At 38.8% G+C, this 23,184-nt stretch overlaps 1 protein-coding gene across 11 annotated transcripts; it reads right to left on the reverse strand.

Moving 5' to 3' along the window:
• Nucleotides 1–277: 277 nt before the first annotated feature.
• MIER3 (MIER family member 3) lies at nt 278–21,563 on the reverse strand. 11 transcript variants are annotated; one of them, XM_057402666.1, is made up of 13 exons: nt 21,396–21,563; nt 20,607–20,631; nt 18,467–18,594; nt 16,313–16,447; nt 14,754–14,874; nt 12,652–12,737; nt 12,379–12,451; nt 9,724–9,875; nt 9,196–9,277; nt 6,444–6,538; nt 4,587–4,714; nt 4,259–4,404; nt 278–4,175 (listed from the first exon to the last, which is right to left on the reverse strand). In XM_057402666.1, exons 1-13 carry the CDS (start codon nt 21,402–21,404, stop codon nt 3,718–3,720), a joined length of 1,638 nt encoding a protein of 545 aa, XP_057258649.1. In that variant the 5' UTR covers nt 21,405–21,563; the 3' UTR covers nt 278–3,717. The 11 variants fall into 11 exon arrangements, with proteins under 11 accessions (XP_057258649.1, XP_057258648.1, XP_057258651.1 ...); XM_057402665.1 differs by having other exon boundaries at nt 18,467–18,612; XM_057402668.1 differs by having other exon boundaries at nt 18,467–18,612; nt 20,335–20,631; nt 21,396–21,562.
• Between the last annotated feature and the right edge of the window lie 1,621 nt (nt 21,564–23,184).

Below are 23,184 nucleotides of genomic sequence, written 5' to 3' on the forward strand. Positions count from 1 at the left end.
TGCTGGGTTACAGGGCTGGGATGTGTTACTCTAAGATGTTCAAGTCCCATCTATGATTTTGCTATACTTAAGCCACGACGTTTTCACATCTGAGGGAAATCATTACTTACCGTTTTACCTGCACTGCATTTTTCACTCTATGTACACTGGGTAGCGTGGCAGCGTGCACTTTAGTGGTACCTAGAGTTCTTAAAGTGCATTCAGAGTTACTGCTAACTATCTCTGAAAATCAGGTAGCAAATACAGTGCAGATGCATGAAAAGTTTCACAAGCAAAGAAAGGTTTCCAGACATTTATTTCTGGAACTGTACACCAGGTATTAAAGTACAACAAATACAAAATAAGGCTCAAAAAAATCAGTGTTTATGTACAAATATTAAAACCAATGCAACAATAGCGACTTCCTCTTGAACATCTGATACTAAAACATGTTCCGATTGTCACTAGACTTGTTGTTACGCACAGGGTATGTACTTTGAACTGCGAATAACTAGAATCTCTGTTTTATCAGGAGGGCTTTAACCATTCCTACTGTATTTTACAACTGCTAGCATCTTCCTCCTTCAATGAAAAATAGAAATAAAAAAAATAGTAACCTTGTCATTACTTTATAAATTACTGTATTTAGTTTCCCTGTCTGTAGACAATGTGCTTGTAATGCTGGGCAAATAGTGTCCCTGTTGGTCAGTTTATCCATTAGTTTACATTCAAAGTTGAAACGCTCACTATAGACTTTGGTTAAATTAAGTAGTATCGCTATGTTCTACTTGATCTGAAGTTTTCCTATGTTTTTGACCCTCAGTTTTAAAAAATTAAAAACAGGAAACAATTGCACACTTCATTGACCTAATCGTACACAATTTAGTATTCTTCTAACAGTATTGTACATCCTTCAAGTAAATTCAGCGGCTTGACCATGACAAGAGGAAAACTAAACATTTAAAAACCTATTATGAGGAGACGTATGACTTATCAAAGCAAAAGTATTGCTATAATCACAGCACCAGTTACACTTCTAAATGAATCAGCTACTCTCTTCAGGTTCCCTGTACATAAAAAGGATACATCTACCAACACTGCAATTGCCCCTTATGCATTTTTTGGTTTGTCTGTAGGAAGAACAGAGTGTCAAAGGACAAAGAATTCATCACAGTTTGTTATAAGAATTGTGCTTCACCATCTAGGGACCAAGGCAATGTAATTTCTTCGTATGGTTGCAATTTAGTTATATTCATGCTGACTTTCGAAACACAATTCTTTTAATAAACAGTAACAAGTTCTCCATTTAAATGTTTAAACTGAGAGAAAAATAAGTAAGTCCAGCTTTTAAAAGAAAATTTCAATAAATAGTTATTTTACATGGATAAAGTCATAGTGGTACAAATTTATGAATGTCACATCAAGCATGCACAAAAATGTTACTATACATGGAAGTAGTCAGAAAATATTGAAATAGATATCTAAAAAGATATGAAGAATTTACATATTTACAAAATCTTGCAAATTATTGCCTCATTTTAACAAGGAATTAAAAGTAAACGACACCAGCTAGCTAGCCAACAGGCTAAATATGATCAGCATTTAAAAATCTACTAGACTAGCCGGAATTCATTTTTCTCTCATATCATCTTCTGAATTTTGGTCAAAAGTCTTTATTAAATAACTAAAGTGTCCATTCAACTTGCTGACAACCCAAACCTTAGACAAGCCTCTGTCTACATTAAGAGCCCAGCAATGCATAGATAAACTGAATATATTACTGCATCAGCTAATGAGAATGGGCATGTTCATTTAAGTGCAACTGGTATAAGCATTCAGTCATCTTTGTATAATGATTTCTGTACAGACCAGCCACTCACTGTAAACCCATAGATAAACTTGAATGTATAACAATGGAAGATCATGGCCAGTATTTTACAAAATTACATAAAATGTGCTGATTCATAAAGAAAAGAAACCAGGTACAAAGTTCAGCACAAAATGCAGCAAGAAGCTGACAACTTGGCTAAAAATGTCAAGAGTACAACACAGGGCCAAGGCTACCCGTTATTTACTGTGTACTTAACTAAAGTTACCTATTTCAGATGTGTAAGTTAAGAACTGATTACAGAATCTTCTCTACTTTTGTCCACTGTGCTAAACTAATTTGTTTTTAATATGGTAAATGTGCTATTGCATGAACACTTCAAAGCAATCTTCATTACAATGCCGTAAAGAGAACTCCACATGCTGCATCCCAAACTCAGGATGTCAATGCAGTTCACAGTATGCATAATAAATACCCTCTTCCCTTTCAAATATTTAAGTCACTAGTTTCTAATTACTCAGCATAACCTTGAAGCAACCACTACAAATATCAACAACACAAACTTAATCACTTGAATAATGAAAACAAATCAGTGGCAATTAAATCTGTAATACAAACAGTGCAAAGAAAAAGTACGGAGGAAAAGGGGTTATTCTATTTAAGTGAGGTTCAGATTCTAATTGGAAAACCCTGTAAGTTCTGTGCTACAACATGTTGCAATCCAGTCCTATGTTTGGTTTGACTTCCCTGCAGGAATTAGAACAAGCGTTAGCCAGACAAACTTCCTGGATGGCTAAATTGCACTCAATGTTCAAAATAAAAAATTTATGGAAGTTAAGTAGCTGCTGAGAGACGTTTTTACTTAACTTTTCCTATCTGAGCAATGAAGCGAAGTGCCATTTTTAAGCCAATGACTTTTCTAAACAAATAAATGCAATCCATACTAAAGAAAAACTTTAAAATACATACTTCAAGGTTCTACTATTCCTATCTAAACTAGACAGTCCCTCAAAACTAACACTTTGAACTGCAGTGCTCCAAACAATTTAAGATGTCTTCCAAATGCAGACTGTTTGTTTAGTGGTAAATCCCAAGCTGTGAGGACTATAGCTTTATACACCAACAGCTGTCTTAGGTACATGATCACATTATTCTCCAAGGTTGTGGACAAAACCCACTGAAACACAATATAGCCTAAATAGCATCTGTTTCAGCCAATTTTAAAGTACACAGACAGTTATGGCAGCATTATTACTTCTGTGTAAGGTAGCCATGGCCTGTAGTTTTTTGCAACAGGATTGAAGTGTAGGTCTTCACACTTTACCCATGTTAAGTCCCTTGTGCTAGCTTTCACCAAGATGAACTTGCTGTTTTGTAAACTGAAGTGCTCTAGTTTAGTATCACATGAGAGAAGGTTCCATTTAAAAAACATCCGTGTATGTTTGTGCAGTTTAAATTAAAGAAACCCATCCCTGCCTTTGTGAGAAAAAAAAAAATGCTACATTGAGCAGGGATCAGGATTGGTACCTGTAAACATTGTTATTCCACTGCATCCGTCACAGCAAAAGTAACTTAGACTAAAAAGCCACTCCAATCCAGTCAGAACTTCTGTGCTGGTTTTGAAATGGTGGCCTCCGTCTACAGGCTTTAAAAAAAAAAATGGAAGCAGAGCTTAAAGCTGCACCACAGAGTTCTCCGAGTCCCAAACTCCGCCTAACATCCTATGACATTTCCACATTTATGGACTGAAAAAAGAAATTACTCTTGATAAATCAAGATATAGTTCTATACATACAAAGACATCACTGATGTCAAAGTTCAAACTTCCAGTGAAAGACTAAGCAAACCTGATAGCTCCCATCAAGTTTACTACTGCATAAAGTACCCACTGTTTGTTTAGTTTTCCACAGTCATTCTGAGTGAAGGGCAGCATGTTGGTGAAGAGCATGGGTACTGATAAAACCATTTGTTTCATTTGCAGATAGACTGCTGAAGTCAGCCACTGAAACAGCCATTTTGGCACTGGTAATATGATGTGTGTGGTTCTCCAAGTCTACACCGAGGTTATTTACAGAGACATCATTCATGAAAGATTCTGGGACAGGAATCCCCATTTTCAATCTCTTTGCAGGCCTTTCTGTCTCCTCACTGCACACGTTCACTGGGTTTAGCTCTGAATGATAAAAGCCAGTCTCAAATAAATTAAAACAATCACTTTCACCATTGCTAGGCAAGCTGAGCAATTCTTCTGTTCCAACAGGCACATGATTAACTGGTGCTCGGGGTAAGCTGTCCATAGGAGGAAAGGCATCATCCAGGCAGTTCACATCTGAAGTATGGCAGACTGTAGCTACACTGTTCGTCAATGCTGAAGAGAAGATGAACACAAATGCAGATGAAATAGCTGTTTGCACAGTTACAACAAAAAGTTTTCTTTTTTTCTTGATTTACCTGTCAACTCATTGGCAGTGATAGAGTTCAGAATGCTCAGTTGTTGATCGGGAATGGTTTCTGTTCGACTATTAGATGTTAAGGCTGAAGAATGCACAGCTCCACCAAGGGCTTCTGCTTCATCTACCAAACGATCCATGTAGTCCCTAAAATAAATTTGCATCCATAATGTTATTACTTAATAAGACAACAAAGCCTAAAAATTATGATGGGTTTAATTTCAGCTGCCGTAGCCGCTGCAGCATTACACTGCAATAGCAGAAGGGAAAAAAATATTCCGCATTCATGATTTGTAACAGAAAACACATTCCAAGAATGTTTTACTTACGTAACTCCTGGATGATGGTTATATTTCTTCTTTCCAAATCTTGTTTGCTGAGCAAAGTAGTCATAACGTTCTGACTTCTTCCACATGTAATAGAAAGCCACACACTCAGCAACTGTTCTGGTTCTTACCTAAAAGAAGGCAGGAAGAATTGACAAGATTAACATGAAGACTGACGTTTTGACATCTCCCCCATTCCCATTCCTGCAATATCATTAGTTTTATTGTTCTAGTATCTGGAACAAACTAATTAAATCAGGAGACTTCAAACAGATTAATAGCATTGCATAGTATTACATGTGTTCTACTGTACACATTACTAACTTTTTAAAAACTAGACTGAAACTGTATCTACATCTGAAGCATATATATATATAAATAAATACATATAACAATTTTTTTAAACTTTTAAGATGCAAAAAGCTGAGCAGATCAATGACCTAAGAGAAGTGAAGCGGAAAAGATTTGGGTACTTATGCCTTTTAGGAAAAGTGGAGGGTTTTAAAAATAAATATTCAAACAACAAAATAAAACTGTAATCTGGTTGAGTATGTACAAAGGACTCAAAAAACTCATTTTGATCTATGTTAACTCTCTGTCTCCCCAAAATGCAGATAGCTATGTGAAGTCAGTTTCTTGGAGAAAACGTAATTCCTTCTACCTGCATTCTTACAAACTATATCCATTTTTAGATGCAGAAACATTTCACATCATGATCAGCCCACAGCTCCAGTTTAAGTTTTACAACTGTAATATACAGCTCTATCCAGATAAGTCTGGCCGTAAACTATACTTGAGCTTCATCAAACTTAGAGAAACATCAGAGGGAAACCCAAAATGCCTTGGGTGTAAGTAGTAAACCTTGCTAGTGAGGGCACAACCATATGAGGCAGGGTAGGAAATGAACAGATATCCTTATGCCTAGTACATGAACTCCCAGTGAACACTGCTTTGCAGCTGGGTCCCACAACTTTCCCTAAACATTCTGGTATTTCACCTACTTGAAAAGAAAACCACTGCAGATTTCTAGGACAAATCCTGCTTCCTCCTGGCAGATACATCAACACATGTACTTTCCTGCATGTTGGAAAAAGCATTTTTAAATTGTTTCTTTGCATATCTGATGAATTGCTGTCTATTGGCAAGGTCCATTTAAAATCTGAACAACCCAAACATTATCTAGGATGGGCTGAACCAGGTATTGAGCAGGACTGTTGCTGAATAGCAACCACCACCCTAGAAAGTTCACCTGAAATACAACAAAAACACCAGACTTCTGAAGAAAAAAAACCTTCAAAGTGGTATCAAAGCATAAAGGAGACAGACAGAAGATCTGGAAAGAGCTCTTGCTTTTTGACCGCAAAAAAATTATCCCTATTCTGCAGGCACAGAGGAGTCAATCAGAAGCAGTCCAGAGCAAGATTAGAACTCCTTCACTGGCAAGAAAAGAGTACCAATGGAAGACTACGCTTCCTGAGAACACAAATAGCTAAAGCTTGTTTCTGTAAACTACACCTTCCTCATGACAAAAGTAAGTTAAGATGCAACTTCCCCTCCCACAGCTATAGTATTGAAATACTGTACTTCTAGGTGAGCACACATTTAAAGTAACTTATAACACAAATGAAAAAATGGATGCAACATCAATGTGTCACTTTCAAAGCTGATACATTTACTCATCTTGGAATGCCTAGTTTTTCCAATGGCATCTAAGAAAAAATCAGCACAAAAGTTCCAAGCTGGTTTTAATATACTGGTTCTAATTTCAGTCTTCTTCATGGCTTCTGACAAACGTGTTGTTTTTACAGATTTTCAGCATTATATCACATACCAATTCTTCCGTTTAACTAAAATACTAACCTTGTTTTTCTGTATAAGATGAAAATCTTTTCCATAAATCCTAAGTGCGTCTTCAAAGCTTCTGCATTCTTCTTCTGTCCATGCTGTCATCTCTTCTAGACAATTTCAAAAGTAGCATGATAAACTCACCAAGCTTTTACAAAGAATAAAACATTTGTCGCTAATGGAAGAGTACCCAAATGCATGTTAAAAAAACTCAATAGTTCAGTTATTTAGATCTATGTTCTTTTCTCTATGGTACAGATATCCTACCTGAACTCTAACTTTTGTTATAAAGACTCATAGACGAGTTTGATTTCTAAGATCTTTTATCGTTAAGGGCAAAGGACATTCAAAAGATTTATTATTTAATGTCTGTCATCGAAACACGAAGTTTGATAACATCACCAAGGTATAAGTGAGATAAATTGTCTGAATATTCCTTCTCACATAAGATACAAAGAACAGTGGTTGCTGGAAAAAAAAAAGTGAAGAAACAACCTGTTGCAATGGATGCCCCTGCTCCGATTCAGGCACCACCAACATGAAGGCCTGAGATCAGGCCTGCTGTGAAAACCTGTAAGAGCTGTGCTAGGCTGCATCTTCTCAGGAGCTAAAGAGTCTAGGCCACGTCTTACCAAGAGCCTGAGCTGGGACTAGACAAAACTAAAACTGCTACAGCTGCACAAAAAAATAAAGGAGGGGTTGACTATGAGTAGTCTGCTTTACACTGTAAGTACCTGTAGCCTCTGAAAGCCCACTGAACTCTCCTGTACAGCAGCAGGCTGCAAAGACATGACCTCCACTACAGCAGGGAATGGACATCTCTCAAGATGACCCTTCAGGGCTGAGACACCACTTACCCAGCACCTGACAGCTGTAATAAGGTAAACTGTATTTTACCTAAAGCCTGAAAGTATATTATATACTAGAGATATATATTTATATTAGCCTATAGCTTAATTATTAGAAGTGTAGTAAGTAGAGTTTGACCACTGCCCAATTACTGACTATTGTTAAATTATTGTTAAATCATCATTTAATTATTATTCAATTATTGCTTAATTGTAACTTGATAATTTAATAATTTAAATTTAGTTAATCCCGTAACAATGACATTTAATAATTTACCTATGACAAAAACTGGTGTAGTTGTCAGGATGGCACTGACTACTTACAGAGGCATAGAGATAACCCTCCACTGAAATTTTCAGATGACATGGATGTGTGAAAAGCAGGACAATTGAAGTAAGGTAAAATAACAAGAGGGAAAGAGAGAAACTGAAAGATGAGAAAGAGAAGGTGATAATAATACACAAGATATTGAAAGCATATTTAGTAGCTGCGTATCAGCATAAGGAATGCGGTGAAGAAATGAGACCGTTACAAGATGAGGCTGAAAAAAGAAAGTGTCAAGAAATGTTGTTACCTCTGTGAATAGACCAACTGCTTTAACAACTTGGGGAGGAGACAGAAAGAAACATGAAGGCAGAGGACAAACTAGAACTCAGGATAATCTGGGCCACCCAGATTATTCAGATCTTGTAAAATTCCCAGATCTTGTGAAACTCATTAGCTAATCATTTCGCCAGAAGATAGTGACAGAGAGATCAGAATTCAGTGTAGCCCTTTACTGAAACAAGTATATGCTGGGCCTCAAGGAGGCAAGTGGAGAAATACAATAAAGACCACTCTGTGGGACCCCCTTCAACTGGCCGATCTGCACAAAAAATATGTGTGGAAGTCTGGTGAAAGCAAGACTGAGTATCTTCAGCATGTCCCCTTAATTGGGGGAGACTGTATTACTTTAGATCATTATGGCTTTTGTGGACCAGGAGTGCGCTTGACTAAGGGATTATCCCCAGCACTGAACCACACTCTATTACATGCTGAGTATCATATCGGTCGGGAGGCACAGACCCTCAGGATAGAGGGGAGCCCACTGCTATACCAGTAAGATTAAGTGAACTTTCTACTGCTGTAGACTACAAAAGCAGTCTGCCTTCAGGCTATGAATGACAATGCAAATAGTGATTATCCTATCTCTGTCCCTGCAGATACACCACTTGTTTCACGTGGGATAGAGTTAATTTTCTTTCTAGTAGCTGGCACAGTGCTGTGTTTTGGCTTTAGTCTGAAAACAATGCTGGTAACACACCAATGTTTTAGTTGCTGCTCAGAAGCACTCTGAAAAAGGACTCTTTCATTTCCCATGCTCTGCCAGTAAGGCAGGGGACAGGAAGCCGGGAGGAAGCAGACACAGGACACCTGACCCAAACTAGCCAAAGGGGTGTTCCATACCACAGCACGTCATGTCCGGTTACCCAGAAGGGCTAGATTGCTGCTTGCGTTGGGCTGGGTATCAGTTGGTGGGTGGTGAGCAATTGTACTGTACATTACTTGTGTTTATTGGGTTTTTGTCCCTTCCCTTTTTAATTCCATATTCCCTCCCCTTGTTACTTCCCTTATCATTGCTATTGTTAGTAGTAGTTTATACTTTACTGTATATATCATACTCTAGTCATGGACTGTTTATATCTCACCCCATGGGAGTTAACATTCAACTTCTATGCAAGTTACAAACTTCTCTAGCAGGAACTTCCAACTGGCCAACAGTCAGGTTATACCTAATCAGTGCTAAAGACATCATGGAAAGGGATATGCTCATCAATCTGATTCTTACTTAAGGTTTTGCCACACAACTTTCTTTTTTTCTATTTTTTTCCATTTTTTCCCAACACACATTTCTGACAACACAGGTCTTCTCTCTTACCCTGAGATGTCTTTCCTTTTGAGCAGTATCTCTCAATTGCTTCTTTAACATTATGGCTACTTTTAAGAAGTTCATGCAGTGCCTATAAAATGGAAAAAGTCTTTAGAAAAAGTCAAAGTTTGCAAATATTAAATCTAGACCAGCAAAACTATCTTTTCAGTGAGCATATCTAATGTAAAAAAGATTTATCTTTATACATGATGAAAATTTCAAAACAACAACCAAAACCATCAAAAAAATGAGACAAGTTTTAATTAAAAAAGAAAAAGTAAAACACTATATGCAATTATTAGAAGAGCTGGATTTGTCAGCAGCATGGCAATCAGAAACATCACAGATCACATCGCTGGCAACATTCAAATACTCCATGCTTAAAATGACAAATAAGATCCTGATCCCAATAACAGCTAATTTAAAAAAAAAAATAAGAAACTGAGTATTGTTGCATGTGTAATACAAGGCAGATAAAGAGAACACATGTTAATTGCAAAGCAATGTGTCACAAATGGAACAAGATATAAAACATACTTGTTCATTGTCCCGTGTATGTAGTCCTTCGGGAATTCTGCCAATCATTTTTTCATTTCCTGTTCTTAAGGAAGTTTCAAAAAGGTATTCTTTAACTTTACTTTCTGAGATCACACCAGGTTTCCAAAGTAAATGGTCTTCATTTTCATAGGCTGTTGAAACAGAAACCCATTAACACCAGATGTGACATTTTTAAGGCTATAGCATTAAAAGCTATTTCACAAAGATACAGAACAGGAACACAAAAGTAACCAAATCAAGCATCATCATGCTACTTTTAAATTGCAGCTCACTTTTTCCCTAAAAGCCTCAGTTAAGAAACAGTGTGACATGGCAAAGAGATTCAGGCTCCATAAGGATAAGGGATGGAACTATTGAGACAAGGAGTCTACAGAAGAGCAGCCTGCTGACAGCTACATGATTCAAGTCTAATTATGTGTATATATTCATCATCTTCATGTAAACAAACTAGCCAAACCATTCACAGTTGTATTCAGCTGTTTTCAAAAATTATAGTTCTATAGTTTACAGTAAAAGAGTACAGGATATCATTTTAGTATTTCAAGTGTTATTTGTAAAAAAAAAAAAAAAAGGAAAAAAAATACCAAAGAGGCTAACTGGTCAATTTCAACTAGAATTTGCCAAAAATTACTTAAGAGAATGGAAATCTAGGTCTGAATGTGGTAATCTGTTCTTCCATTCACTAACAACTGAATGCTGTTAAGAACTTGTATGTTGCATACTTGACAAGCAACCAGGATGTACAGTCCTCCTTCACATTATGTTGAAACCAAGTATGCACCTCTTAAAACAGCTTATTTGAAAGACAATATACTGGAAATACGCTAGAGGTGGCCTGAACCTTTGCTGGCCTTTGCATATGTTTCAATTCTAGATTAAACTATAAATCCTTTACTCTGATCAACAGATGTGGTTAACATTGCACACAATGTTTCACACACACACAAGTATAATGGTTGTTACAGTAGAAAAGATGAAGATTCTTAATTTTCATAAAACTGCAAGAAATAGTATTAAGGTAAGGTGAGGAATAAAATTACATCTCTGAAAATTCTCTTACGGCTTAAGAACATGGAAACTTTCAACAGACATGCTACAAGTGTAAGGTTTATAGATGAGCAGCACTGCCTTCTAGCACAATTCTGCTAGCTGGGAATATACAGCAGAAATGTAAGCCCCTGTTTGCAATCACAAGCTCTTCAGAGTACAGAAGAGGCTCTCACAAAATCCTCCACCCCTACAGCCAGGTCCAACCTCTTCAGAACACTGCTTATGCTCATCTTCAACCTCCTTTATCAACCAAGACAGCCCAGCACTTCTAGCTGGGGTCCATGAAGGATAATCTCTAGAGAAGCTCCTCTGTCTCTCTCATTTTGCAGCTACGTCATTGCTCTTGGCCATGCCAGCAGACAAGACTCTCGATGGTTCTCTCTAGCACCAGCTCATTCCAGAGAAAGTTGTCAGATTAACCCCTTCCTGGTCATCCTCTGGTTACTAGCACTTCTCTAGTTCTTGGCTGAGGAGAAGTCAAGACGTATAAACAGTAAAAGGACTATCCAGATAAATCCAGTCTTACTCCTCCATTTCTCACAAACAATAAGCATCATGCTTGAATCTTAGAAAATAGGAGACTTCCCTAGGTCTTAAGCAACACAAGAGATGCTCACTTGCCAATACTTCCGGCTCCATCCATACCCAACATTCTTCTTCTCTACTGCAAAGCATCATTCTTCAAAAAAGCAGCTGGTAATGGTGAAAAGACTTTATATACTACACTAGAATAATATCCCCATGAAATGTTACAGTGCAAACACAAGTAACTTGCAGAAAATTTACAGAAAACAAACAGAATGCCCTTCATTTATTAATATATCCCCCAAATTGTTCTGTAATTTCCCAGCTGTACCACCCATTAGCAAATTTCTTTCATTAGTTGCTTTCTCTATTCCACAGCTGTATGCACTCTACCTTTCTCATAGTAAAGTTTTCTAAAGATACAAAATAGAACTCTTCTTTTTTCTACTCTAGCACAATTGCGGTTTTTAACCTGAATTTGCACTGGAATAATATAACACTTAAAACATCGAATTTTTTAGAAGACAGAAGTACCTACATCTTCTACTCATGCTACGGAAATTTAGTTTATTGCATTGTTTTCTGTATCTATTTTGTAACCCACAGTGTTGTGCCTCCCCCCCCCAAAAAAGTAAAATACTGTTTTGAAGATCTTCAATGTTAACTAAATTACACGCTCGTAGTCCAATTACAATACTCTAATGAAAATATTTCCTTCTTAACCCTGTTTGCTACACTCTTAATAATATTTCAGGGCTAACATTGTAATCCACCTTCCAATGTTTTCTCGAGAATGTCCTTTCAAAACTGAGTTTCGAAAAAGAAATCAAATTTCTGAGATACAATTATGTGACTGTGTTATTACAGTTTTTTTTTAGTGCCTTTTTGTGTGTGTGTGTGGTTTTCTATTGTTCGGGGTTTTGCTCGTTTGGTTTGGGTTTCTTTAAGATCTGTGAGTCTTTAAGCCACCAAATTTATCTTATAAATTTAAAGAACATTTTTTCATCAACTACTATGTATAATCATAAAATAAGAAGTAAAATATTGAGAAGAACTTACCCTTTCCATTATCAGTGTATTTGCCAAGATAAGGTGGAATTTCAGCCTGGTACTGTGAACCAACCATTATTTCCTGAAGATGTAACAAAAGTGAAAAGACAAAAGTATTAACTAAGTATTTTGTGTATGGAATCATTTAAAATGCCATTAACCTGGCATTTGACAGAGAATTCCAGAATTAAGGTAATATTTTAGATATGCACTACAAATCAATGCATTTTTCGTCACAGTAAAGGCTTTTTTAACTTCTTTTTTTTAAGATATAATTATTACCTTTCTCAAATCTTCAGATGAATTACCATTGTCTGCCTCTACATCTTCACCATCTGATTCTTTATCTCCATCACACGTAGTGTTTGCTTCAGACACAAAGAAGTTTGGTTTTAGCTAGCAAGAATTTTCAATTTGAGCACAGAACTACGAGGTATCACTAACTTTTGAAAGGAACACCTGCTTTTATTCTGGGAGACACTTACCATGAATCTATTAACCTACATTTCTATGAAACTAGCATGAAGTCAGAAAGTACTGGTATTTGTATACTGCAGAACTGAAACTTTAATCATCACTGCATCTTAGACAATCTACTTTATTTCTAAAATTCAAAAGGAAATGAGACCATTTTTCTTCATCTGTTTTCTCAATAAAGGCTTCTACCTTACAGAAAAGGTATGATAAAAACAACTTCCATGGCTATGACTTAGCCTCAGGTTAATCACAAAGAAAGTAAAGTTGAAGGCATGTCTTTATAACCTACTAAACCCTTTCATCAGGAGTTTAAATGGGCACTCAAAACATTTAAAAGAAGGTTGCCTAAGCATGGAGTGAAAACACAGGAGAGATATACAAAATGGAATAAGCAAAATCCAGCAAGACTGCTTATTCGTCTTTAATCTCCCCGCCTCCACCCTTCTCCCTCTACCCCCCAAAGAAATACCCGCAGAGCACTCCAAGCAATTCAAATCCATAGAAGAACTCGTATTTTATAATTTGAAACACTTTGGTACCAGGTTCTGAAGTAATTCTATTTTTATAGCTGTATAATCCTAGCACAATGAAATCTACAATTCTGGTATGATTAAAGCTATTTCGTATTCCCTAACTCCAGAAACAACATACTTATAGATAAGGTTGCAATTTTAGCTTCATCACAACTAAACAGAGTCATCAATGTCAGATGGAAATTTAATAAAATAGCCAATATTATATAGTAGACATGTTTATCTTAAAACTTAATGTAATCTTAATGTCTGAGGAACAGACAGAGAAAAAAAGATGAAATTGCCAACAGCAGAAAGGACAACTCCCTCCCTGAAATGGCAGAAATTTGATTTTAAAATGTCCAGCCAAAAGTTTTAATAGAGAAAGTAACACTCTGATAGAAAGCCATGACATCTGAAAACAACAACTGTTTTTTAATCCTCTGTACGATGATGGGCTAGTCATTTTTTCTATAAAGCTGCCACACTTTCAGTCTCATATTAAACAGTTCACAAGCAGTGTTTAAATGGCGGCCAAGTTTGGCCTTTGCTTGATTTAAAAAAAGGGCATGATATTTTTTAATATATTTGTATCTCTCTTCAATAAAAATGTGTTGTATTTAGCATACAATCAGCAGCATACAAGGGGCTACAACTGTTGATGACTGAGGCAGAACATCCCCTTTATTATCTCCCTTCTCTAGAGGAATGAAATACCCCAAAAATAGCGTAAGATACTTGTCAAATTAAAACTGTAAGAATCCTCCACATTGCCCTAGTACACCAGTGAACAAAGAAGCTGCAACAGCAATGAGGACTACTTTGTCCAGGTTGGATAAGTGAACCATTGGTTCTCAGATCTTTCCTGTAATAGCTCCATGGGCAGTGAAATTTTGGTGGTCATGGGTTTATAGGCCCCGTCAAATATAAAACTACTTTGGATCACCCTGTGAAATCCTAGTGGAAAAGTGTTTAATGCGTGAAAGGAAATAACCATAAAGAAACTGCATCCCTGTTCACATACACAGGATGCATGGAGGAGTCGCTGCCTTAAAAGCAGCAGCAAATAATTTAGAAGAGAAACACTGACTTAATAGAATGGGTTACATATTAACGTAATTCACTAACATATTGAAAACCATTAAGGGTATTCCTCAATACCATTAAGTTATTGTATTTGTAGAAAAATTAATTTTACTTGTGCTTTGAGCATAGTACCAAATACAAGTCTTTAAGGTAATACCAAAGACAACAGTCATGTATAACATCCTGCAAAGTACTGTTTCTCAGTTTCCAGTAAAGTCAGCACTACTCTGCAATTCTGATATTTTAAGCTAAGAAGGTGTATACAATGCTAAGACTTTTTTAGTACTATTATAAAATTAGGTCTCCTACATCTTAATGGCCGAGGAAAGAAGTCAGTAGCTTCATGTGAAGTAACTGATGGTGTCAAGTCATCAGCAGAGGACTGTGTTTCTTCATCATCACCTGACAAGAGGTCTTTAGCAATTTCCTCCTGTATCATTAAAATAAAAACACAAAACCTCAGACTGACCATTAAGTATAGACTGGTGAGCATTTAGATACAGCAAATTCTGGGTATCATCAATTAAAATGCTTTACTGTAAGTAAATTTAGCAGACCACATTCCCTTAATTAAAATGATAGTTTGCTCCTCCTAAATCTAAAACTAAATACAGCCATTCATTTCAGAGTTGGACACATGGGTTAATTTTCCCTTAGTCTTCTATTAAAATGAACGCACAAGAAGTAACTTCTGCACGCATAAGATGTTTTTCCAACTGCTTCCAATGAAAAATGCCAGTGGAAACTAACTCAAATATTTGGAATTCTGTCATTCTTTGCATCACAGACAAACTAGAGCTTTAAAATGCTGTTTCCCCTTAAACTCTGGGAAAAAAACAAAACAAAACAAAACAGCCAGGCACTTTTGTAGACTTTTGCTGTGAGGACAGTTACAGGTCACAGTATCTTCCCAAAACACGTACAAAAACTGTTGTTTCTGTATGTTAAAAAAAAAAAAAGAAAAAAAGAAGAGGATATTAAGAAAGAAAAAGCACACTTCCTCCACTAGCAGATGTGTTTGAGCCCCTTTGTATAGAGGGTAGGAAGGGAAGAACTGCGTTAGACAACAAGCCGACTACATTTCTGTAGCCTCAACACAATCATGAATCCTAATGAGAATCAGATGTGCAGAGCCATCATTATACCCTACTTTCTGTGGAGTTCACCGTTACATCATACTCAGAGAGAGGGGAAAAAAAAAAAGAGACATATGCCTATTACCTCCATTCTTTATAATCCAAACTACTAACTGCATATGCTTTATAGCAGAAAATCAGACTAAAATCTCAGAATTCAAAGTTAGCTTGCAAAATCACTAAACCCAAAGTTTCGGTTTTCTACATCAGCAATGCAATATATTCAGTCAGTGCACATAAAAGAATTTCTCGCACTCCCCCAAGTTAAGAACTTTCCAAACAATACGCATTTGAAAGCCACATTCTAAAGCACTCAGGAATGCATTTTCAAGTTATCCACAAATGTTTTGATATTTGGCAAGTGTGTTACAAGCCAGAATTATTATTTTTGGACACTGCAAACATTATTAAAAAAACCCACTTCTATTTAAAAAAAAAAAAAAAAAAAATCCAACCCATTTAAAGTTCTTTGGATGTGTTTTAGGACAACCGATAACTTTCTAATTTCTCATTTTAGTAACAGTGCTAATTAAGTTGCTATGCATTTTTAAGTGTGGTAATAAGAATTAGAATAAAATCCTCAATATCCTTGAAAAAGAATTAATTCAGAGTAAAACTGTACATTAACAAAGATACATAATCTGTAATATCAAGAGACAGTGCAAAATATTTTAAGGTCACTTCTATTTCAGCTTTTAAACCATAATACGTGGGAAAACAGTTCTAACTTACTTTATCTAGAGTCATATCTGGAAGTTCATCTGCAAGTTCACTTGGAGAGCTATCCGCACTGGAACCTGCCATAACTGGAATTGTGGGTTCATAGCCATAGAATGCCAGTAAATCTTCCAACGGCATGTTTCCTTCCTAATACAAGAGGATTTACAAACATATCAACACATTGCCAAATACTTGTAAACAGTTCAGACCTAAAAGGTTAAGCCATTACTCTGAAGAAGTAAAAAAACCCAAAAAACAACAACAAAACCAACAAAAAAACCCAAACAAATGTAACTGAAACCATGAATCTTGATTAGAGATTTAAAGTATTTTCAGGCACAGGACTGAAATTATTCATAACCATGCCTCTTGGCATAAAGGGAAATTCCACCAAGCTACTGAATAAAACTGTTTACCGCATGAAACTAAAGAATAAATATAAAAAACTTCCTCTTATTGAATTTACACTGTAAAGCATGATTTGCCTATATTTCAAGACAGTGGATAACCTAGAATCACTAACAACCCCCCTACAAGAGAGAAAGCCAGAAAAACTTGAAGCTTTCAGTCCTACAGTTACAGCTGCAAGTGTGCAAACCCCTGTAAAAATAAACCAATCTAGCAACTTTAAAGCCCTCCTTTCCATCTCCCACAGAACATACTTTTATCATGATCACTGAGAAGGTAACAGAAGACTAAGTCTTGATTTGTAACTTGTTTTTTCCAAGAGCTTCTGATCAAGTGATTTTAGCAAGCATCATTATACTTGCACCCTAATACAATTAATAAGACAATAAACAGCAAATATTTTTTAAGTTACCTGACTCAAGCCATCAAAATAATAAAAATATTTTCCAATGTTTATACCTTTAAAAGTTATATTACCTTTAAAAAATTCTTGTTGAACTCATACACTGATTAAATTACTTGTTTTCTTTAGTCAGCTAAGGTCTTAGTCCTGTAAAGACTTTTCACAATGGGTAAACGTAAAATCATGTCCAAGTCTTTCCAGGATCGGGACCTAAAGTAATAAAGCGTTTAAGATGAGTGGCTCTCTCTTCTTCCTTCATTATAGAAGCACAAGATAATTTTGTGGAGTAACAACTCCATTTTAACCACCAGACTTGCCAACCTGCTTTGCTATTATAATTGCAAGCTCATAATTAGCAAAAAAATCTAATTGTAAAGGTAGCATGACAGAAAAAAAAACAAACCAACCAACAAAAAACTCCCCCCCAAAAACCAGGAGTATAAAGAATGTCAACTCCATACTTAGAAAATTGTTTTTTACATAGACTATAAAAACACTGCCTCTTATCTGATGCTAAAAATTACTTCCTTGGGGCTCTGTTGACCAAAATCTGCAGTTATGCCGAGTACTGTAAGCGGGTCACTGAACAGTAATGCAAGCAGCATCAGTTTGTGGGTGTTCAGCATACTTTGAAATTTTTAATGCACTGCCACAGATGAACAAGAGGTTTACACAGGAAAAACATGTCATCAAAAATGGTAAAATGGAATAAGGAAAGCCAAGGAGCATGTTTGTCACTTCGTACACCCACCAAATGCCAAACTGATGAAGCTAAGACACAGAACTGCCATTTACATAGCAAATGAATATGATCCATCACACCTAAAGCAGGACTGTTTGTCTGCATATCGGAAAAGCAAAACCTGACCAACAGAATCAAATACAGCTGGCTGGTCACTTAACAGTATGCAAAATGGGCAGTGTCAACTTACATACAACTTATAAAACTTAGAAGTGATATTGGAAGACAGGACTCTAAAACTTCCTTCCATGATTCCCCTACCAAAACAAAAAAGACTACTAAATGAACTTAGAAGTGATGTTAGATGACAGGACTCTAAAAACCTGCTTCTGTGATTCCTCTACCAAAGTGAAAGGACTACTAAATGAAAAGTATGAAGTTAATATAACACTAGTATGAACTTATAACACTAGTATCTAAGCTAAGTTCAGCCTTTTTGTGAAGATGCACTACTACATCCTAACAAGACCTGATTTCCTTTTTTTTAACAAGCTGCAAAGGCATGTTGCAGGAAACTGACTTATACAATACAAACTGAGGAGCAGGCTGAGTTCTTTTCACTAGAAAAATTGTGACATGTATGGACATTTACAAGAAAGCAAGTCACTCTTACCTTTTCTAAATCTTCAATTTCAGTGCTGAAATTTTTGCTTTCTTCCATCATTTCCTCTTCCTCAAGGGTTCGCTCATCATCATAATCATGTACCAGCATTTCAGCAGATGGGTCAAAGTCATGATCCTCTGACGATAAAGAGCCAACTATCAAAAAAACTTAATTTGAGTAATCCTTTTGTTTCTATACCAACATATGAAATTACATCATAAAAAAAAAAGCATGAATTCTCTTACATACAGGGTCAGAGCTCTCAATGGAGTAACTCAAACAAAGTCCTAACTACTTGACAAATTCAGCTGTTTTCAGCTGACCTCTTTCTGTGTTTGTAAGCAATAGGTGCAGTTTTCTCTTTTGCAGTATAGGATACTTGGAAGAAGTACCTAAACTACTGAAACAAAGTTTCACAAAGTAAAATCCCAAATTAGTATTTTACAGAGTAAAAGGTTGCTCAAAATACCCTTGAAATCATCATTAAGGTAAAAAACACACGTCAAGGTTTCAGATGCTGCAAGACCATGATTTACAGAGTCTGATTCTACTCATGTGATGTTTATGGTAATGAGTATAGTTTTTCACTGCTAAACAGGTAAATTAGGTTATGAATTACCTTCTCACCACAGTAGGAAGGTAAATAAAGGGTAAAGATTTGCTTCAGATTTGCATCACATATGTAGCTTTTATTAAAACTAATTCTTAGCACTTGACCTAGAAAGGAAGAATAAATGTAGCAGTTTCAAGAAATACTGAGGAAAATATACTGGAAATGAAGCAATGCTTCCAGTAGTTCACATTAACAAGGCATAGTGACAGCTCTGTGGTCCTTTTCATTACTTAAGAGGATACTTTAAATCATTGAAAAAGTAGTTATTAGGTGTATCTTGCATTTATATGTTAAGTGTATTTTAAGTGTATTTTAATGATAACCTTTCTGTTATAAAGGTTATCATTAGATTCAACAAGTTTTAAAAATGCAAATATTCTGCACCCCAAAGTGGTGATAAAAATTACTAAATTGCAGGGTTGTTTTGCTCTTTAGTGTTAACTTCCTTACAGAGGAAAGAAACAGACTGGGGCACTTCTCTTTCATGTCTGGTTTCCCTTTTGGTTCTTACATTCTACTGCTCTGTTGCAATCCTTAGCTTACAAGCAGCTAAGAAAAAGTTTACTAAGAATTATTTCCATGTAAGAACTTCTGAGGAAGTTCTGCAGGGAGCAGTTACAAATTTTCAATCCTTTCCAAAAAAAATAAAGCAGTATCCCTCTTTGCACCACTTCCAGTCTTGAAAGAGACAGTTCTATACACTAATGCTTCCAAGTCTTAAAGCACCTAACTAATTTTATATCGATTAGGTTAAGTGCTCATTCCTAATATGCAGGTAATTAAAGCAAACTTTTGCTGTTCCCTTAATACTGTGAAAGTTCATATCATACTGCAGAGAAACACTCATGCCTTAACAAATTTATATCTATGTGTGCTCCAGAGTATTGTTTCTAACCCATATTCTAACTCATTTTATGTTTGAGTAACTGAAGTGAAAGCTCTTTTATCTAAAGTCTACGACAGGAATAAAGTCCCAAGTATTCAAAAAACAAGTTCAATAAATTTCGTAATAGTTATAAGAGAAACAACCAATGCAAAAGCAGCTACACAGAAATACAGCCCCCAAATACTATTTTGAGAGTAGCCCTGCTGATGTTAACTATGTGTGCTTGTGTAAAGTATTCCAAAGAAACTTAAGAGCAGTTAAAGGCTTAAAAATTACTTATCACTATGATTCAGAACATCCTGTTATTACTAAGAAGTCAAAAATTTACACAAGCATATAGTTATCAGCAACAAGAGAAGCAGTCTCTCTCTAGGCTACCTGGCTTTACTGAGATGCTGACTTAAAAGTGCAACAAAACGTTGTCCTCATTTTGGGTTCCGAGCAGCCAATTACTAACTGCAACCAGAGTTAAGGGAAGGACTTCACAGTTCACATCTCCTTCTCTCAAATATATCTAGCAGGCGGTTAATTGCGTGGAGATGAAGCGTTAGGAAAGGTACGAAACGATAAATTTGGGAAGAATCAGGAAGGCGAGCGCAGCGTGCGGGCTGCAGGCCGGGTGCCGGAGCAGGAGGTGGGCGAGGACGAACCTGGGCTCGAACTCCCAAAGGAAGCCTGCGGAGAGAAGCGAGAGCAAAGTGAGAACGGGCTCCCACCGGCCGGGCAGCAGACAAGAGTCTTCATTTCATGCTCCCCGCCTCCATCCCCAGAGCTGTCCGCCCTTCCACTGCCGCCCCCCACCATCCCCAGCCCCTTCGTCCCGCCCTGCTGGCCCGTCCATCCCGTTCACCCTCTGCTTTCCCTCCTTCGCTAGCTCGCTCGCCGCCTGCCGCTGTCCTCTCCTCCTTCCCCGCGGGTAAAAGCCCCCAGGAGCTGAGCCCGGCCCGACCGGCGCTACCGATCGCTCCAGCAGTGGCCAGGAGAGACATGACAGGGGCACGCAGCACCGGACCGGCCGCCGCTTCTTCCCCGCTCCCAGCCCGGGGTTTGCTCCTCCTCCCTCCCGCCGGGCTCTTCTCCATCGCCCGAGCTACGGAGCCGCCGCCGGCCCGACCCGCTCCCCCCAGGGCCCTCCGCACCGGTCGCGCCCCCCTCCGCGCCCGGCCCAGGCCTGTCGGCCGCCCCCGGGCTGCGAACCCGGCACCCGCGCTGCGCGGCGCCCGCCGTGCGGCCTAGTCGCGCAGGCTCCCGCTGCCCCGGCGCCGGCGGCTCCACCGTCTGTCCCGCCGCCCTGCAGCCCGGCACGCCTTTCCGCGGCGCCGGGCGGTCCCGGAGGCGCCTTACGGGGATGTCGAGGCGGGCGCGGGGGGTCTGCCGGTGGCGGCGGCCCACGGGGAGCCTGCCGAACTCCGACGCCCCAACCCGCTCTCCCCGCTCACCTCCGCCATATTGGGACGATCGGGCTGAGGAGCAGCGCTGCGCCGAGTGCCCGGATGGGGCCGCTAAGCCAATGGCAGCCGCCGAACCCCAGCCGAAGCCGGCCGGGAGAGAGCGGAGGGGCCGACAGGACCGACCTGGGGCGGAGGAGGCGGCGCCGGCGCAGGGGCAGGGGCAGGGGCCGGGGCAGCGCTGGGACCCCACCTCCGGCGGCGGGGCCGCCTTTCGCCCCGGCCGGAGAGGGCGCTCTGCTCTTCCCGGTCCGCTGCGCGCTGGGCCTGCCCCGCCCGGAGAGGGCGCTCAGCGCCAACCTGTGAGCCCAGGCCACAGCGGCTCGGGCTGGCTTCCGCCCCCCGCACCTGGGGAAGCCTGGGGCGGCGGAGGCTGTTTGCTCTGGGGCGAGGCGAGCGGCAGTCATGCCACCCCAGGGCCGCCCCCGGCCGGCTGGAGCTGAGGCAACTGGGTCATCATGACCGTCTGGGTCAGCGTGTCTGCGTCGTCGCGCTGTGCAGTCCTGTCCTGTCCTGTCCTGTCCCGTCCCGTCCCGTCCCGTCCCGGGCCGAGGGGTGCCCTGCGGGAGCAGTATCAGCTGTGTCACCCGCGCCTCCCTTGGTGTCGAGCCCCTTCTTAGGTGCTGGAGTGGAGGGCGGCTGGTAGTTACACTGACACCGAACATCCTAAGAGTCTGGAGCAGGAAACAAATGTCCAAGCCTTCAAACCGTGCTGTTGTTGTTCGCCTGCTGTGGCTTAAACAGAGAAAGTTCAATTTACTTTACAGTGGGGGTTTTCTATACAAATGTTGAAGCGATTTACATGCAAGTAGTATTTATTCTATTTCTCCATGGGTTTTTGTTTGTTTGTGGTTTTGGGGTGTTTTTTTGTTTTGTTTTTTTTTTTTTTTTTTTGTCCTGGTACACATAAAGGGTGAGTCAGGCAGTTTTAAGCTTCATCCAGGTTTCTTCATCCCAGGCTACAAAGACTTTTAATTTCAGAGTCACATATTTCTGCTTCTGGCCAAAATAGCCTCTGCCATGCTAGCTGTATCAAATACTGCACTGTTGAGGGGGTGCTGTGCATCACAGCAACATTTGTGCTACAGTGCCCCAGACTGCATCCAGCCCCAGGAACCTGGGAGGTTCACAGATGTGTTACAAAGTGAACAGCTTCTTTGGGTGCTTCCAAAGTTGGGCTTGGGGACAGTGTAGAGATCCCAAAATAGTTAGGTACTTAAGCAGTGCAGCTCTATACTGTTTATTTATTCTGCTGGGACCTGTCGCTTTGAGAAAGTGTAAATTAACTTGTGTCATGGGCTGCACTGATGAGTCTAGTCTAATTCCAGTATATAAGCTCTGCATGTACCTTCATACTACACAGCAGCCAACAATGTAGACATACCTGCTCTTGATGTACCTGGGGTAAGGTGCTGACAAATCTCAAAAAAAAAAAATGCTGAAATGCTTTTCTTTTTCAGGAAACTAGTCACGGTCACAAACAACTACAGCAGTACCTCATCCTCTGACTGCTGATCAGTCTTTGCCTTTTCCCAAAGTTGTATACACAGTGTACATTGCATGTGCTCAAAAATTAAGAAGAAATATTTAATCAATTACTTTGACTGATCTGGAATGCCATTATATGTCACTAATGTTCCTTAGAGTCTTTCAGTTTTGTTGCTCCCCACATACACAGAAACCCAGTTTCTATCCCTTTTCCCTTGAAGCCTCAGCTCAGGTAAGGTTCTGATGTATGCGGAACATGTAAGACATACACAAGCCTGTTCATCTTATCAAA

This window comes from Pezoporus wallicus, unplaced genomic scaffold, assembly GCF_028554395.1.
Source record: "Pezoporus wallicus isolate ANWC-B61680 ecotype Strahan unplaced genomic scaffold, APGP_CSIRO_Pwel_v1 contig_2870, whole genome shotgun sequence".
Classification (NCBI taxonomy): domain Eukaryota; kingdom Metazoa; phylum Chordata; class Aves; order Psittaciformes; family Psittacidae; genus Pezoporus; species Pezoporus wallicus.

Excerpts from the sequence above, each read along its gene's own strand:
- MIER3 (XM_057402661.1), bottom strand. The coding sequence starts at position 20,700 with ATGAAGACTCTTGTCTGCTGCCCGGCCGGTGGGAGCCCGTTCTCACTT. Across the intron at positions 12,452-12,651 it reads CATCTGAAGATTTGAGAAAG|GAAATAATGGTTGGTTCACA; the intron begins GTAATAATTATA and ends TTACATCTTCAG. Across the intron at positions 9,278-9,723 it reads ATACACGGGACAATGAACAA|GCACTGCATGAACTTCTTAA; the intron begins GTATGTTTTATA and ends TCCATTTTATAG.